This window comes from Opisthocomus hoazin, chromosome 13, assembly GCF_030867145.1.
Source record: "Opisthocomus hoazin isolate bOpiHoa1 chromosome 13, bOpiHoa1.hap1, whole genome shotgun sequence".
Lineage (NCBI taxonomy): Eukaryota > Metazoa > Chordata > Aves > Opisthocomiformes > Opisthocomidae > Opisthocomus > Opisthocomus hoazin.
In genome coordinates this window covers 22,055,248-22,072,524 of record NC_134426.1, presented here as the reverse complement: position 1 = coordinate 22,072,524, position 17,277 = coordinate 22,055,248, and the positions used below count along the sequence as shown (strand labels likewise).

The window sequence follows — 17,277 nt, the reverse complement described above, 5'->3', positions numbered from 1 at the left end:
TGGCACAAGTCTAAAATCAAAGATTATTGGTTTTGTGTATTCAAAGCTGGAGTAGCTGAGAGCAAAGTGTTCGGTGCAGGTGCTGACAAGTTCAGGTCTGCACCTAAAGGAGTATCCCAGGAAGGATATATTGAGTGAGTTTGCCAAATATTAAATTGAAGAAAGATAGGGAATTTCTAATTAATACTTGCAAACCTTTTCATTGCTCCCTACAATACTAGCAGTGAATAAACAAAAGATGTTCATCAAGTGTTGAGAGAGCTGCAACATCTACCAGATGCAAAAGATCACTAAAAAAGTGGGAGAAAAGACTAGTCACCAGGAAGAAATACACAACCAGTCTCCAGTGGAACATTTGGCTGCCCAAGTCCCTGCGATGGTGCTAGAAGTCAGAAGCCTAAATCTGCAGACACGGATTCTGGGGATTCTCCATGCGACACAGAAATTACATAACAGAACTACCAAAAAAATATGCTTTCCAAACCCAAAGTTAACCCAGGCTAACACCTAAACCACTCAACCACACATTTTTCCAAGCCAAACCCACTCATTGCTTGTGTAAGTTGCAAGCATCAACTACTTCAGCAGTTAGGCAGCTTAGTATTAGGTTGTTTAATACTTAAGCATGATCAGCTCACTCTTACCTCATACTCCACTGCCATCTGTTACATGGAGCCACCTGCAATCTATCATCATCTTTTAGGATTAACAGCTCTGTGCATCAAAAACTGTTTTTCCTATTAGAGGTGTGAACAGTACCTAGTCCCCGCTCAGCACCACCAGCAAAGTGCTTGTAACACAAACAACACAGCAATACGTAAGCCTCGTTGGCCAGCTGGCACCAGGACAATGCGTATCAGCATCTTCCATCAGCAAGTTTGTGCTTGTGGGAGTCACCAATGGGATTGCATTTTGCAGATGCAAAACCATGCAGCGATCAGTAGCCTCCTTTTACCCAGGGCTGGATGACTAGAAACCTGCCTTTACAAGGAATCTATAAAGCAACTGCAAATTTTCATCCTGAGGAAGACTAACCTTTGGGTTATACAATGCTATTTCAATTGAGGATATTTTTAGTCTTATCACTGCCTTCAGTTCAGTATGCACAGGAAAGAATACCACCAATCTTTTCCACAACACAAGGCTTGCTTGAAAATTAGTTAATATAACAAACACCACATTTTTATTTACAAAAGCTTCACATCCTAGAGGCATATGAGAGCTGTAGAAAAAATAAATTCAATTTCTAAAAGGGCAGTAAGGCCCCATTGCCAAATAAAATACAAAACCAGCATAAAGAATCCAAATGAAAAACAACCAATTAACCCTACCACCCCACCAAAAATGCCACAGAGACAAAATAAGAAGCAAACTTCTCCAGTATTGCAGGAGAGGGCTTTCCAGCTGTCTTGGTGGACACCTTCCAAGAAAAATGAGCTGCTGTGCAACAAAGTCCTTTTTGCTTTGGGAATGGTATGGCAGTACCTTGGCTAAGATGCTAGTCTGGGCCGTGGGAAACAGGAATTGGAGATTATGTGTGACCTTGCACAAGTATCAGTTTTTGATGCTTTCCAAAGTGCTCTAAGGCACTGAGGATAACTCCCAGGTGTTAGCATCTGGGGTCCAAGCTGAGTGCTTGCAGTAAGGACCCGCTCTCCTTCCAAGGAGAGATCAAACCTTTGGCTGAGGCTTGGAATTGGGCTAGTCAATGTAGGATGCTGAAAAATCGGGAACGAAAAGTATCATCCTTTCTTTGAAGTCTGAAAATATTTGCCCACACAACGCCCACAGCTCTAAAGAATGCAGCACAGGTCTTATTCTTCACCTAAAGGAAAGGGAAAGTTATATGATCCTCCTTTTGTTTTTCTTTTTTGAACAACATACTAGTGGCTAAAGCATTCAACTAGGATGCAGTTAACCCATGCGCAGTTAATTGCACATGCAGAATGAAAATATTTATTCAATCAAATCTTGAGAAAAAGTCTAGTTCTGGATCCCAGCTAGACTCCATCACTTAGGCACTGATTTGCCCAGTGCTGTCAAACTGGGACAAAAATTATCATAGGGAGAAGCAGATCTCAAAGGTCAAAAGGGAAGGGCTTCTACCACGCAAGCACTGGCTGAGGGATGGGGGAGCTACGTCCGTTGGAGCACAGGCAGTAGCTGAGGCATGAGGGGGTTGTGTCCAACAGTATATGTGACGGGCAGAGTGTGAGAAGAGGATTCAGTTTTGCTCCATGGTAGGTAGGTAGGTAGTACTGTGCAGTGTTGTGGAAACAGATAAATCAATCTCTGAACAAAGCTTGCTCAGATACCTGGAAGCAAGACAGGCGCGATAAGGCTGCTAATCTGACCTCCTGGTCTGTGTACTTCTTTTTGCAAAATGCAAACTTGAGCCAAACAGCACAAACACAAAAGCAATCTGACTGCAGTAGTATGGGTCAGAGGTAGAAACACAAAGCTTACCAGATCTATGCTAGAAAGCGGAATCACTCCAAAACCTTCCAGGAGGAAGGCTCCTGTTCTCAATCACAACAAAGTAGTCCAGAGACACAGCATGAATTCACTTTATACTACATATACACTTCATAATAACTAGCCAATATACTGTTCATCCTGTGGCAGAAGTATCTTCATATGGCCAAATTTACTACTGGAGTTACTATGCTGATAACTACTGGCTGTGCTGATTCTTCTGGATCAATAACACTGGTGAATTTAGGCAACTGACTTCAGCAGAATTAAGTGCATGGGTGAGGTGAGAAGAAATTATTTACTATGAGGGTGGGGAGGCACCAGAACAGGTTGCCCAGAGAAGTCGTGGCTGCCCCCTCCCTGGCAGTGTTCAAGGCCAGGTTGAACAGGGCTTTGAGCAACCTGGTCTGGTGGAAGATGTCCCTGACCATGGCAGGGGGGTTGGAATGAGATGATGTATATGTTCTCTTCCAACCCAAATCATTCTATGATTCTCTGAATTTGAATCATTGCTGTAAGCATAAAAAGGTATTTGAGCAAGTTACCCCAGCCAGCCAGCAATATCTGTCACTGTCCATGCAATGGACTGCTGACAGCAGAACGGGGTTGGCAGGATCTGTGGTTTGCTTAGAAAGCAGTGTTGGATTTGTACCCGACTTAGATTGCTGACAAAACACGACTGCTGGCTGTATCACAGACATGGTTTTTAACAGTTCTCCCCAGGAATAAATACTAGTAACGCACTGGTAATCCCACAGAGACCAGTTTTGTGCTTTCAGAGTCTATAAGGTCTGTAACAGAGGATACTCCTCACAGGCATTTCTGCATAGTCTAACACAGCCCTACGTGAACCTCTGTAGGTAGTACTTGCGTTTCACAGTATCTGAATACTTCAAGAACTTCACAGACAACAGAGACCTGGCAGGGTGCATTTTCTTCCCTGATCAGTTTATCAGACATTAAAGCCTAGTTGGAAGACCTTTCATGCTGCTTGTACCAAGCGGTGATTGAAATGCAACTCCAGCAAACCTGGTTTGAGTCATGCCTTGTAAAGTGTGAGACCCTTACACTAGTGAGCACTTATTCTCATGAGTACTTCAGTAAAAGGCAACTGGATTGCCTGAATATGTAGCTCTGAAATGTGAATCGAAGGTAGAGAAGGGAGATAATTGAGTTCCAGGGCTGCCTTTTGCCTACATAGGCTCAGAGTTTCTCCTCTCCCTACTGCCACCGCTGACTGACTGAAGGGGAGAAAGCAGTGGCTTGCACAGCCAGGGAATTGTCCTCCTGGAGCAGAGTTCAGTGGCACACAGATATAAAAGGCCTTTACATGAGCAGCTTCTTTCCACAGACATGTCTTGGCCTTGCAGAGAGGAAGGAGGCATCAGGGATCTGCTGGGGGACAGCACGGTTTTTGCCAGTGCTATGCTATTTTACAGTGGAGACAGTGGCATTACAGCAGCCTCTTAGGCATTTGCTCTAACACTTAGCCCAGGAGGTTCAGACTGAAGCAAATGCGCTAAAGAATCCCAGAGGCCTAACATCTTCCTTTGTATTTTCATCCACTGAGTGTGGGTGATTTAGAGGTGATCTCCAAATGATGCTGTGAAATAGGTGAACCTTTTCTGTAGTATTCTAGCACCAAACACCCCTGCCTGACAGAACCATTTTAAGTAGCAATGCTTAGAGAAGCTGTTTCAAAAACCTTTTCCTTGGTTTAGTTTTCTTAATCATTGCCCATTCTCCCAGGATGGCATGCAAATTACAGCACAAGTATTAAAAGCATAAATCAGACTGTGGCGGCAAGGGAAAGGGGTTCTAAAGATCAGCTTCATAGGAGGTGGTGCAAGGCTTAAAATATTCAGAAATCTATATTCTCACCTTTTCTAAAAATGTTTTGCTCATCTACTTAGACATCTCTTCAGCTCCTGAGAAAACTATGCATCCACACTGCTCATGATGACAAAGCAGAATCAGCCTTTTGTCTCAGTCATCTACTCTGCAGCTGTCCTTGGACTCTCCTCCAAAGCCAGTAATCAAGGGCATAATTGGAAAAAAAACCCCACACATATATATTATGCCTTTTGCCATTTGTCAGAGATTCCCAGAACTGGCGCTTTTCTCCTCATTGTTTAACGAAGGACCCCTCTCATTGAGGATATAAAACAATTCACGGTCCCAGGCTCATCCTTGGCTTGAGAGCAGATCCGTCAGAACAAGTCATCCAAGTAAAATAAAGGGAGAGGCAGGTAGCCACAACTGCTTCACAAGACAGCTTTGCAAGACTGGGCAGAATGCACACAAAGTAGCTTAGCCTGATGGCAAACAGCAAGCCGGTTTACTTTATCCCGAGGACATCCATTTCCTCCTCCTACTACAAAACCAACAAACTTGCCTATCATCGCTGAAGCGAGCCCTCTCAACACACATTTCAGCAAGATAACATAAGAGGCACAAACAAACAAGGATTCACCATCATTCAGAAATGCAATGGCCTGAGAAATGCAGTAAGAGGGGTAGCAAACTGGCGTGAGAGCTCCTCTGGATGTTCCACTGGATTTCCCACAGAAAGTGATGCTGCACTGTCTTTCCAAGCATAGCAATGAGTCCAATTTAGCTAAACCAGGTGAAATAAAAAGCTAGTGCAAGGAACCACAGAAGCACAAGCCCGCTTCCCTCACTGTGGGAGGAGAATGTCAAACAAAGGGATAAGAAAGCAGAACTCGGCTCCAAAACACCACTTTCCTGGACATCCACAGACTTGCATATACACACAGAGCTCACTCCATTTAGATCTACACCAGACCACAGCTGTGATCTCACTTCAGCAATCCAGCTGGTGAAGCTCATTTTGAAGAAAGGACCATTTTGCCACAAACTGTAATCCCATCCTCGATCCTCTCTGTTTTAGAGAACCTCTTGCTGATGTAAATGAAGGCCATTTCCTACTGCTTCAGACTTCAAAAAACCAAGGCCAGAGAAGTCAACCACACTACTCATGCCACTCTCTTGTACACTACCAGTGCAGATACTATGTGCAGTGAAAGAAGACGGAACAGAAACCAGAGGTAAGCAAACACTGAAAAGATGAAGCCTACCAAGCTTTGAAGCTATTGTCACCAGGTGAAATTCCATACTCTTCAGTGTACTGGAGAGTTTGCAAATAAGAACTCAAAAGCCTAGCAGATTAGACTGAGAAGTAAATTACAGAACCAACTGATACCTTCATCCCCAGCAGTACTACCATGCATTTAAACTCAGGGTAACCCCAGCTAAATGAGAGTACCTGAGACCAAGTTGCACCACGCTGCTCCCTGATTACTCCCTTCTGCTGCATAAGTCAAGCAAATCTTGGCTCAGGAGACAGCCTTGCTACAGGTAATTTTTATGGTCTTTTAATGTCCTACAGGACTTGCTGAGTAACCAGTTAGTGTCAGTTGCACTGTAGCTTGTCTCCAAAACTGTCTGGGAAACATAGATATTCAAGAACACCTGAAAGGATAAAAACTATAGGACAGAAAAGTTATTTTTAATGTTTGCATCTGCCATGCTGTCATTGAAATGGGTTTTGCCTCCACCTACCAGGCTTTCAGATATTCACAGCCATTTCCATGGCACCATAGCTACAGGGTTTGGGAAAAGGAGGCACAGGTCATATACACATACAATTAGCACTTGGTTGCTTTAGCTGTGTGCTCTCTGGAGAAGATGACTTTGGGTCAGTGGGAGGATCTCTATCTGGTTTTCTTCCTCAGAAGCTAAAGTTCTCATATTACAGAGGACAGTGTTGATCAATAGGACTACAACAAGGTTGGAAGCTGCTTTGCTGTCATTGGCTTTCTTCCTTCCTGTTATCCAGAACATCACAGGATCTTTTTCTTTTCTTTTTTTCCCCTTTCAGTTTGTTAGTTTAAAATAAGGGATGGAAATGACTACCAAGTGAAACCCCACAAATAATAACAATAATAAAAAAGTATGCCAAGTATACTGAGAGAGAGGGACTGATTACCCATTAGGAAGGTTAGAGAGGGGCATTAATAAAAGGAAGATTTGTGAAACATGACTCATTTCTTTTCCTTCCTTTCATAAATCTTATTATTTCCTTGGAGAACAGCCATGCACTCAGTGGCTGGAACTGCATTCTTAAATGGCTCCTCGTTTAACTACTACCTGCCTTTGATTACTTAAGAAATCAAATGAACGAAAACCCCTTAAACTCAAAAAACAACCTGACCTCCCACTATCGAGGGTATGACGTTAAAGCCAGGTTTACTAATCCTCTAAACCTTTATGGTGGTTATAGACGCGCAACAACCACACTGCAGCTCTTCACTAGAAAGATGACAGACCCATATTTACTCTTCCAGCTCCAGTCACATCTACAAAGAAATGGAAAGAAACTGAACTGGAATACGTCCCAAAAGGCAACAAAACCAATATCAGTCAAAGATTTTCTTTCCACTTCTGTAAACACTGCTTTTAATCCTGTACAGTACAAATGATTCAAGTTCTACACAAATAAATGAGTTCATGATAAAATTACCACATGATATTTCTGTCAAAATAAGCTTTCTTCCCAGCTACAAACGCAAAAAGTAGAAATGTTACATAAAAAAAAATAAGTTACCAGTATATGAAACACAGAGTACAGGGAGAGACTTTAAAATCAGTGATGTGCTACTGGAATGAAGATATTTTTTTATATTTGCCAATGTTTTGAAGAGTTGAATGCAATTTTGCCCATTGTACAAAAGAGGTTTGCCCTCTTTTTTCTACCAAACCTTAAGATCTTTTCTTCCTAAAGTGGCTAAATAGAGTAATAATATTTCAAATATTATGTTATATTTTAATAGAGGTTATTCAAATACAGACTCTTAACATTTTCTTCCCTTATTTTGGGGAATAAAATCTTGGCCTTTCTGAAATCACTGCTTATGAGTTTCCTCAGCTACATAAATCAAGACTAACATAGCTAAAGCCAACGTGAAGTGGAAATCAGTCTTTTGGACTTGACCATCACTTTGCAATACAGAAGGTCAGGCCTGTAACAATATTTGCTTATCTAAGCTTGAGTAACTGATCCAGAACAATTGAAAATACTTATTATATGCTGTGTGGTAAACAGATAAACTGCAGCCTAACTTAAAAATAAAAGAAAAAGGAAATGTATTTGTTATTTTTCACTCCCGCCTTCACTAGGCCGAATCTTCCATTTCTTAAAAAAATCCTCAAAATGAGACCACATGAAGATGCCTCTCACCAGGACAAGGAAAGCACATGGCTGAGAGCAGTCCCCACAAATAAGTTGATACTTTTGGAGATAATTATGTGCTAATTTCGTCAGATGCATGTCGGTATCAGACCATAACCAAATTAAATAGAAAGAGTTACAATGTAAGAATCTGTACGTGGGTACAAGAGGGTGCAGTTTCATTAACGCAAGGCTGGCAGTCACACTTCATCTTCTTCCATGCACACGTGGCTTCACCTCTCTTCTCTGCAAAGGAATTACTCTTCAGCTGAAAGTTGCCAGCTATAAAAGGCTTCTTTTCGACAAATCTGATGTGGACATTCACATGATTCATATGCAGCCTGTTCCCAACCCTTCACTTTCGATATGGAAATTTGGAACCATTTTCAACCAGCCCCAAGACTATGAAGAATAAACTGTCTTTTTAAAAATACTACTGTACCTTTTAAGCATGCAGATTGCCAGGCTGAATTTTAAATGCAATCACTTTGCTTCCAGTACGCTCTAAAAATCAGGAGTCACAGTCTGCATGAATCAGTCCTCTGCACCTAGGACCTGCTATTTCCATCGTTTTAAGCCTGTGTGCTGCAATTACCAGAATTGTCCACTTTTTTCCCCAGCATCCTCCATGAAATGCACATGCAATATAAAACCCATTTATCACAGTGGAAATTGCTATTGTATTTAATCTTCCCAAAGAGAGCAAAATCAAATTATGGTGTGTAAAGAATGATCATCTGCCAAATTCAAGGGAATACTCCAAACTTACGCCTCCATGTCTGCAGTAGAACAGGTCAAAGAGGTCTAATGTAGAAGACACGGGTAGGAAGACATGATGTGAGCATACAAAATGAGAAGATGAAAACTCTCTTAATCTTTGCAGATTGAATGAAATCTAATTACATGCTGTATTGATTGTTGTGTATTACTGGAAAGAGACAGTGAAAAGGGAAAAAGGCAATTACAGTGAAATTGTAGTCTGACCCTTCAATTGCTTTTGGCGTGAAAGGTTATGCTGTAGTCAGGGCATCAGAAATTATTTATCCTCTACGGTAAATCATTAGCAACAGACTCAGATGCAAAACTGATGAGGAGAAAAATTCAGTCAATTAAATCTTTTTTATTTTTTTCCCTTTTAGAAAAAAACAGAGGCAAAGGAACAAAATATCAAGGTGTTATCATTATGCCACTTCATGAATTGCTACTAAGTCTATCTGGCATTAGTTCTGTGTTGACTGACAATAAATCATATTCGTCCACAGAAATATCATAGTAAAAATGAAAAAAATATATAGACTGATGAACTAGATCTAGAACAACTCATTTTTTCAAAACAGAAGTTTCACCAAGGAAATTCCAAAGACACATTTCATTGCCTTCCTTTCCCTTTGCACGCTCCATCCATTTATTTCCACCAAAACCAGCGGCAGCTGAGTGTAAAGAAAGCTTTCAAAAATACTCTATTCCAAGCTGATAGAAAACCAAAGCACGAGCCAGCTGAAAACTATTGTTTGGGTGTATGTCTGCATGACTCTGCAGGGACTCATGGCAATTCTCATTCATTCTAGTCTAAAAACTCACGTTCTGCCACAGTTAACTGCAAGGACCAGCTTTGACTGACTTCCACGCCTGGTCCTCTGCGCTGTGCACACACCTCCACAGGCACCGTACGCACAGTTTTTATTCAGACTGGAAAGGTAACGAGTTCTCTGGTGATCATTTTTGGGTTGTCTCTTGATACACTTGTAACATTACTGCTTGTGTTTATTTTTGCTTGCAGAAGGAACACTTTCAAACAACGTTTCTTTGATTGCATGAAAACAAGTAAGTGTGACAGAAACAAAATTCTGTATGGCTGCAGCTACAGGGCTGCTCTCTCACAAAAGTGTCCTTCTATTGTACTGCATCTTTAACAGAGTCCCTAGAAAACCCAGGTAAGGTCTTACCAGTTTAGGACTAATCCAAAGAGAAGAGAAAAATGAAATAAAAGAACAATGAGACTTGATTACCAAAAATATGAGCTACTTAATACGTGGCTCTAAATTTGCTCATCTCAAAATAGAAAGAACCAAGAGTAGAAAATTGAAATACTGATCTGAACAGACCTACTGTAACAGTAACATTGAGCTGGACTCAAAATCCTGGAGCTTGTAGGAGCTCCGGATTTGCAAAGAATTCATATTCCTTATGAATAAAGTCTGCCTGCCCACGTGTGTCTCTCCCTGTGAAAGTGACTTTGACCCACCTCATTAAAAAGTAACATCTAAGAAAGCCTCGGATGGCTCTCTAACCTCATGGTAAAGCAGCATACAGGATAATATGTCAGAGAAATCTTACTCGACAGTGGGATGAAACTGCACAGCTCCAGAGCAGACAGAGCGCTTGTGTAATACCAGTCTTTCCACGAGACACAGTAAAGCACTGTCACAGACAGGCTCCCCTGATTCCCAATGCTGCCAGAGCAGCATTATTCCCATTAATGGCATAAGTAACGAGTCATGGTATTGAAAACAGAATACGGGTGAGCTAAACCCAAACATAGACGCTTGATCCTGATTTCACTTACAGTGATGCAACTCTGATGATTTCAGCGGAGCACCTCCCAATTTCTTAGGACTTTTCAGTTTTGTTGCCACAGGATGGGGACAAAAAAATGAAGAAGGTGACAAAGTAACTTTTCACTCTGGTGATGAAGTAATTAATCTGTGCTAATGTATCACTCGGTAATAAAAAAACCCAACAGTATCAGAAAGAAACTGAAGGAGAAAGAATAGGAAATTTCAGCTTAGCTTGAAAAACTTTCCATATTTTCCTGCCTATTAACTTTCAAGAAGAAGCGACTGCCTACAGTGTTTATCATGACCTGAAGAAGCAACATAACATTTCAATTCAAGTAATTTCACTGTGAATTTCCATATCCAACAAATCAAATTAGAGAAGAAGAAGAAAAAAATCCCCCAAATAGAGGCATACTTTAGAGAGAACTTCCTGCTTACTGTGAAGCCAGTCATTACATGCAACGCTGCCTGCCCAGTACATTAAGAACTCCTGCTTATTCTCCAGGGGATGCTACACTAAGAGGAACCCAGAGCAGGTAAAATCCTACCCAAAGTCTCAGCTAAGAACAAAACCAAGAACAAATCATTTTGGGCCAAAAAAACCCATTCAGATGAGCTACAATGCATATAGTCCAGGGACCAGTCTAATTTAGTTTGGGAACTCTATGGTTTTCTTGAATTTGGGAGGAGGGTTTCCCTGTTAAATCCTACATTCTTCAAAACTGCTCCAAAACATGGTTAGGAACACACAGCTGTTGACACTTTCCCTCCAATGTATGAATGTGTATTTTTGTGACTATCACCCATGCTCCACATTCCCCTTCTCCCTTCCCCGTTTCTACAGCTGAGTGCGTAAGGGGATGCCTGTTCTATGACACTTGATGGCACAGACTGCCTATTACCACCACAGTCAAACCTGCTTAGATTTATACAGTCATTCAGAAAGCAGTAATAGGAAATATACTTTATCCTAGCCCTCCTATTTGTCTGCATTTTGAGACTACAGTAGCCTTTGTTAAATCAATGTTACGAGTAAGCTTTTCACAAGCAGCCTAGAAGCACTTTTGGTATACTTAAACATATTTACACTGGAAGTTTTATTTGGTGCTAGACACTAAATGTTACATTTATATTATAATTTCCTGTAAATGTTTGCTCCTTCAGCCTCTTCTTGTCCAAAGCACTGATGTATTTAATCACATACTTATTTCTTTGATGTTCCACATTTAGAACTTTACAAATCTATGTAAATATAAATGCACTTGTTTTGAAGAATTTGTTTCTATATGAAATGCTATCTGTCCTATAACAACTTTTATGGCTTAGCATGTTCTACCGCTGTGGAAGGGCTCTTTGCTTACCTGCCAGGATTTTTTAAGGCTGATGAATTAGAACGGAATGTCATAAAAAGAAGTGGTGGATGCTTCCCCTCCGCTCCAAAGATAATACCAAAATTTAAATGGCAAAGTCATTAAGAAACATATGGGTGCTATGTTTAAATAGACCATTAAAAGTACACAGCGTAAGAACTCAGCAGAATGTTTCTAGACTAGTTCTGAAATCAAGTATATGACTTCCAGCTATACCCTGACAGTGTGTTTGCTATACAAACACCTACCCAGGCAGAGTTAACGTGTCCAAGCAAACTGTAGAACCCGATACAGTTCACAGGCACTTCAACCAGTCCTTAAACCCACGATCTCAGCAGCCTCCTTAACTTTGCACCTTCTGAGGAAGTCCTGACTTTGGACCAAGAGTTGACGGAGGGGGGGCTCAACAAACCCCTGCAGCAAGACCCTGCAGCCACCTCTTTCTCTTCGCTTTCAGCACTTCAGCAGCGGGCTCAGCGCGCATGGCGCCCGGGGCTCCCCCCCCAGCTGGTGGGCACTCGGGTGCTCTTCCCCAACCTGCAGCACCCTCCCAGGACACAGGGCACCACGGGAGCGGTGCCGCCACCCCTCCCAGCCCTCCGTACCATTTAGCTGGTTGTAGACCACTTCCTCCAGGTGGTCCAGGCGCTGCAGGATGGACTCCCGGTCGGCCAGGCTGCCCACCTTGGCTCCGCGGCTCCTGGCCCGACGGTCCGCGCTCCGGACGATCTGCACCAGCTCCTGGGAGCGGTCCTGGATCCTGCAGTAGACGGAGAAGAGGATGATGCCCACAAAGACCAAGATGTTCACCGTCAACAAAGTTTTGATTTTCCGTGCCACCGCCATGGGAGCCGCCGGCGCGGTGGCGGGGGGCGCATCAAGGCGCGGCGGCCCGGCGGCCACACGGCGCCGGGGCGCGGGGCGGCGCGGAGGGGCGCGGAGCCGCGCGGGGCGGGGCGGAGCTGTCCTTCAGCACCACCGCGCCGCTCCCCGCCCGGCGCCCGCCTTCGCCCCGCGGCGGGCTGGGCGGCATGGGGCGGGGGGGGCTGCGCGGGGCGCGGAGCCCGGCCGCTGCTGCCTGCGGAGCCGCCGCCGTCGCCGCCTCTCCTCCTCCGGCGGCTCCCGCTCGCCCGCCCTCGCTCTCCGCCGCCCCAAACGCAGAGCGCCGGTGCGGAGTGACGTGCTCCGGGGGAATCTCATCTACATGCACACGGTGGAGCCGCCGTGCCGCGCCGCCCCGCCTCGCCCGCGGCTCCCCGCCCCGCATCCCGGCCCCGCCGCGGGCCCCGCGGTGCAGCCACGGCGCTCGCCGAGGGGTTTTGGTGAGCGGGCCGGGGGAGTTGCGTGCCGCTCTCCCACGGGAGACACCAGTGGCCATTTTCTCTCCGTCGCCCACCTCGAGGGCCCTCACCCTGCCCCAGCGTCGCTACAGGCAGCTCCCGAGAACGGGCAGGGCGAAGCTGGTCCGTGCCTACGGGAGCAGCCCCGGAGGTGAGACGATGTCCCACCCGCCTCACCCCTGGAAATGAGCTGAAGGAAGTTCGCACGCTCCCGCCAAGAGGGAGAGCTGGTAACACGCCCGGCTCCGTGGGTTTCCCAGCAGCCAAAGTACGCCATTGCCTAGCGATCCCACCTGGAAGTGACACGGCTGGGACCAAGCCCACATGCAAGAGAAGTTCTTGCCACGCGTGGAGAAAAGCAGCCTACGTCTGCTGAAGAATACCGAGATCTCCAAGGTTGACACCTTTGGACATTAGATAAGCCCTTTCAGCTGGCAGCTTCCCAATTCATGTCCACAGCAGTCCTCCTTTGTACACCATCTCATGTAGAGGGTCACATACCTTAACCTAATCCCGTTGGGGGAATTTTTTTTCCTTTCATCCTTCCTTGAGCTGCCGAACTCAAAAGCCAGCAAAAGTTACAACCTCCCTGAATTTACCGTAACTTGGCAAAGCCTGCTCAGGGTTTCCTGAGGTATAAGCTCTCCACCGCTGTCCTACTTCTGACCCTTCTGCAAGCCCCTTGAGGGTGCAGTTCGCCTGAGAAGACAGAAACACACATCTTAGAGCAACTCTCCCCTTGTCCCCCCTTTTTGAGGATCACTGATGAAGCCTGTGTTGGAGGGATCAGCAGCACAGAACAAGGCTAAACTAAAAATTCACCAAAATCTAACCTTGTCTCTGGCAAAAGACGCCACAGGTTTCTGCAGTGCCACCTCTTGCAAATAGGTACGTCTCTACAGAAATCTGTCCAGGATTTGGTTACTTCCTACAGTACTGTATTCTTAGACACAAATAATACCTAAATGCAGGGTCAGATGTTCTTTCACTGAAGCAGTAGTAAAACTCTCAGTCAGCTCAGCAGAAGCAACTCAGAACCTGCAATTTTACAGTGTTTTGATTATTTTTGTAGTATTCTTACAGCAACTCTGTCATAGCATTACATTTTCCTAGAAAATACTGATTTGGTTTAAGAAAAATGTATTGAAATAATGCTCAAGTGTAGCTTATTAGCTGTCTCCACAGCATTTAATATATTATAGCAACACCTGCTGGTCTTGATATGGTTAAGAACCTCTTAGATCACTATTTCCATTATGAACTCCAAGTTCACAAGCTCGCCACAAGAATTCCGTTTGGATTCTGACACATAAGTGTGTAGTTTGTCCCAAGAGTTGTAAAACACCTTCAACAATCTCCGAGAGTTTACCAAGTTTTCATGGGGTTGTTTTGCATCCACTGCAGTTTTAAATGGGCTCTTTCAAAGATGTGATTTCATCCATGATTGACTTAGGTCATACAGTTGCTTCCTTTTGCTTAAGCAAATGTTCTTCAACGGTCAGCTCAAAATAGTCTATGGTGTGTACAGAAGAACATAAGCATACACTTATATGGCTAAAACCTTACGTAATGCCATTCAAATAACAGCTAGCTCTTACAGACCTCTGCTCATTCAGAGATCTCAAAGCAAGTTACAAAAGATACACTATTAGAGCTGACTGAAGGGATGGCAGTAGTGTTTTTGGAAACATTTCAAGGTCAGAAAATGTGTTTTCTTTTTGCATTGGAACAAAACCAAAAAGCTTTGAAACATTTTCACACAAACAGCATTGACCTGAAGCCACTATTTCCTGCCCAAAAGGGTCAGGTTACAATTCTTCTTCCCTCTGAAAGGTTCATATTGCCAAAAGAAAACTAGATCAAAATCAATCTATGCAACATCTGGATTTCAGTGAAAATGCTTTTGTTGAAACCATACCAATCAGCTCTGATTGCTGACCCATCTTGCAAACAGGGAACATGGGAAGGCATTGGTAACCTGTTCCAAATCAACGAAACAAGCCAGAAGCAAGGCCAGGATCCTATTCCATATCACAAATCTAGTTTCTCTCCCTCTCGTGCGCTATTACTTTCTCTCACTATTACTCTCTCTTATTGATTTTTACTCCTACTCGTCTCAATAGGCTTCATGTTTTCACTCATATCATCCAAGATGGATTAGGAAGCTGTTAGAAAGAAACACCACGACACTGTGTATTCAAATGACAGTGTATACTTATCATACTCTTCACATCTCTGGTATCACTGTGCTCAGCCAGAATAAGCACCTGGATGAAGGACAGCTGGCTGAAGTTGATGTTAAGTAGCCAGAGGTAAAGACTAAAACACCAGTCAGCACTCTAAAACAGCCATCCGTCCGAGGCATCTCCCCTAATGTAGTAAAGATGTTTTATTGCCTTGGGGCTCTTCTGGGCTTCTACTGGACTGTCAAAGAGCTAAGACTGCAATGATAAGAACAGCATAAAAAAACCCCAAACCTTGATATTGTCTATGGCTCTCCTTGAAACTGAGCTTGGTCTTGTACAATGTTGATCTTGCAACAATTATCTTTGCTTCTGTTGACTCTTGGTTACTGTAAAACACTCCCTTTTGGCATGAAGATGCTGGTATAGAGGGAAAACTTCAGCTGCTTCTACATTTACAATCCTGTTCTGTTTAGCTACTGAGGTCAGAGACAGTAAATTTCACTTCATACAACCCTGAACTAAAAGATTTTGTAAAGAACCTTTAGTAAAGCATGGGTCTCACAGGCATTATCTGCAGAGCCCATCATGCAACCAGTCAAGGCAACAGATTCCAAGTCAGCGTGACCCTAGTTCATTTGGAACTACTAACCTCAACCAGTGTAGAGGAACTAGATTTTTTTTACCAGCTAGTGAAATCTGTAGATTGTGCAGCAACTGGATATGACCAAGATACCCATCATCATCTGGACATTTCCCAAGTTCAAGTTTTCCCCAAAAGTGGTCAGAAAAAGTCATAAAAATAGACCATGTCAGACCTACAAAGTACCATCTCTATAGCAGAGCCCTTGGAGTCACCACGCCTTCTGTTGTACAGTCCCAGGTATGGTGGGTACATACTCAGCTAATCAAGGTAAGTTTCATTTTTTTTATGAGATGCTTTCTGTTGAATTTCACTTTAATGTCCCTAGAAGCAGATGAAGGTATTGACTTGCTGATGAAACAAGGTAAGTAAGATTTTACTTCAGGGGAGAGGGTGATCGAAAAGTTGCTTGAAAGTCTTTTGAATTTTAAAAAGCTTAGGTTGAAAAAAAATACTGAATTGAAGTTAATAACCATAAAATCATTCCCAACCACTTTTCCAAAAGGACACAAGATTGATTTACCGTATCTAAAGAGACATACCCTTCTGATCATTCTACTGCACGATACGAGACATTTGCAAGAATGAATAATGTGGAGAAGGGAAGACTTTGATGTTTAAAGTATTTGAACACTAGCTTTAACAGAAAAAAAAAAACCAAAACCCACACAGGCAAAATATTATGCCAGTGATGACCTGCAATTGTAGATTCCAGCTGAAGTTATTAACACACACCAACATCACCTACCACTTTCCTGATGAAATCCCAACTGCATTTACTAGCTTATCACTTAGAGCTTTAATATAGCCTGAAATTTTTCTACTTTCAGTAGTACTTATTTAGAAGAAAACAGCAACAAAAACAGACAACAAATTCTAAGATCTCTGTTAAACTACCCAGACGTACAGAACTGAGGCCCTCATCCTGTTGCAAAGAGGTATTGCAGCCCACCAAATTGTGCAGTTTAGTATTTGTGCAGCCCTCTTCCTACCAGAGCTCCAACAGACTCTGTAACAAGAGATTTGAACAAACACGATGTTTGCGTGAAGTTGCATGAAGTTTTTTTGAAAATTGGCTAGCAAGTTAGAAAAGAAATACATAAGGAAGACTCAACTGCCTCATAGCTGAGATGTTTCCAACCAGCCTCTTGCCTTTTCTGCTGCAGCTTCAGAGAAGATGCAAGCTGGTATTACAGTGGCACGAGAAGGCCAATAGCCAAATAATCACTCTTGCAACAGGACACTGTCAGGTCCTTAAGGCTTCAAACTGCCACTCTGCTCATGCTCACGTAGAGGCTTTGGAGAACATTCACAGTTGACCAACTGCCTTTTACTGCTAGTGCAGAAGTGCTGCGACTAGGTAAGGCAGAGAGAGGAATCCCCAACCTGGTATCTATCTCACTGCATTAAAAAAGGCTGGAAACCCAAAAGCCGTGAGGGATTTCCATGTAGTGATT

At 43.3% G+C, this 17,277-nt stretch overlaps 1 protein-coding gene across 3 annotated transcripts in view; it reads right to left on the bottom strand.

The window, feature by feature from the left end:
- The window catches only part of GALNT9 (polypeptide N-acetylgalactosaminyltransferase 9), a 167,481-nt gene extending 154,921 nt beyond the window's left edge, over positions 1-12,560 (bottom strand). For 2 of the 3 annotated variants that reach the window (XM_009932508.2, XM_075434799.1), the window contains exon 1: positions 12,260-12,560. In XM_009932508.2, coding sequence (XP_009930810.2) covers positions 12,260-12,500 — 241 coding nt within the window. In that variant the 5' untranslated portion in view covers positions 12,501-12,560. The remainder of the gene's footprint in view (positions 1-12,259) is intronic. The other variant, XM_075434801.1, reaches the window with a different exon arrangement.
- Between the last annotated feature and the right edge of the window lie 4,717 nt (positions 12,561-17,277).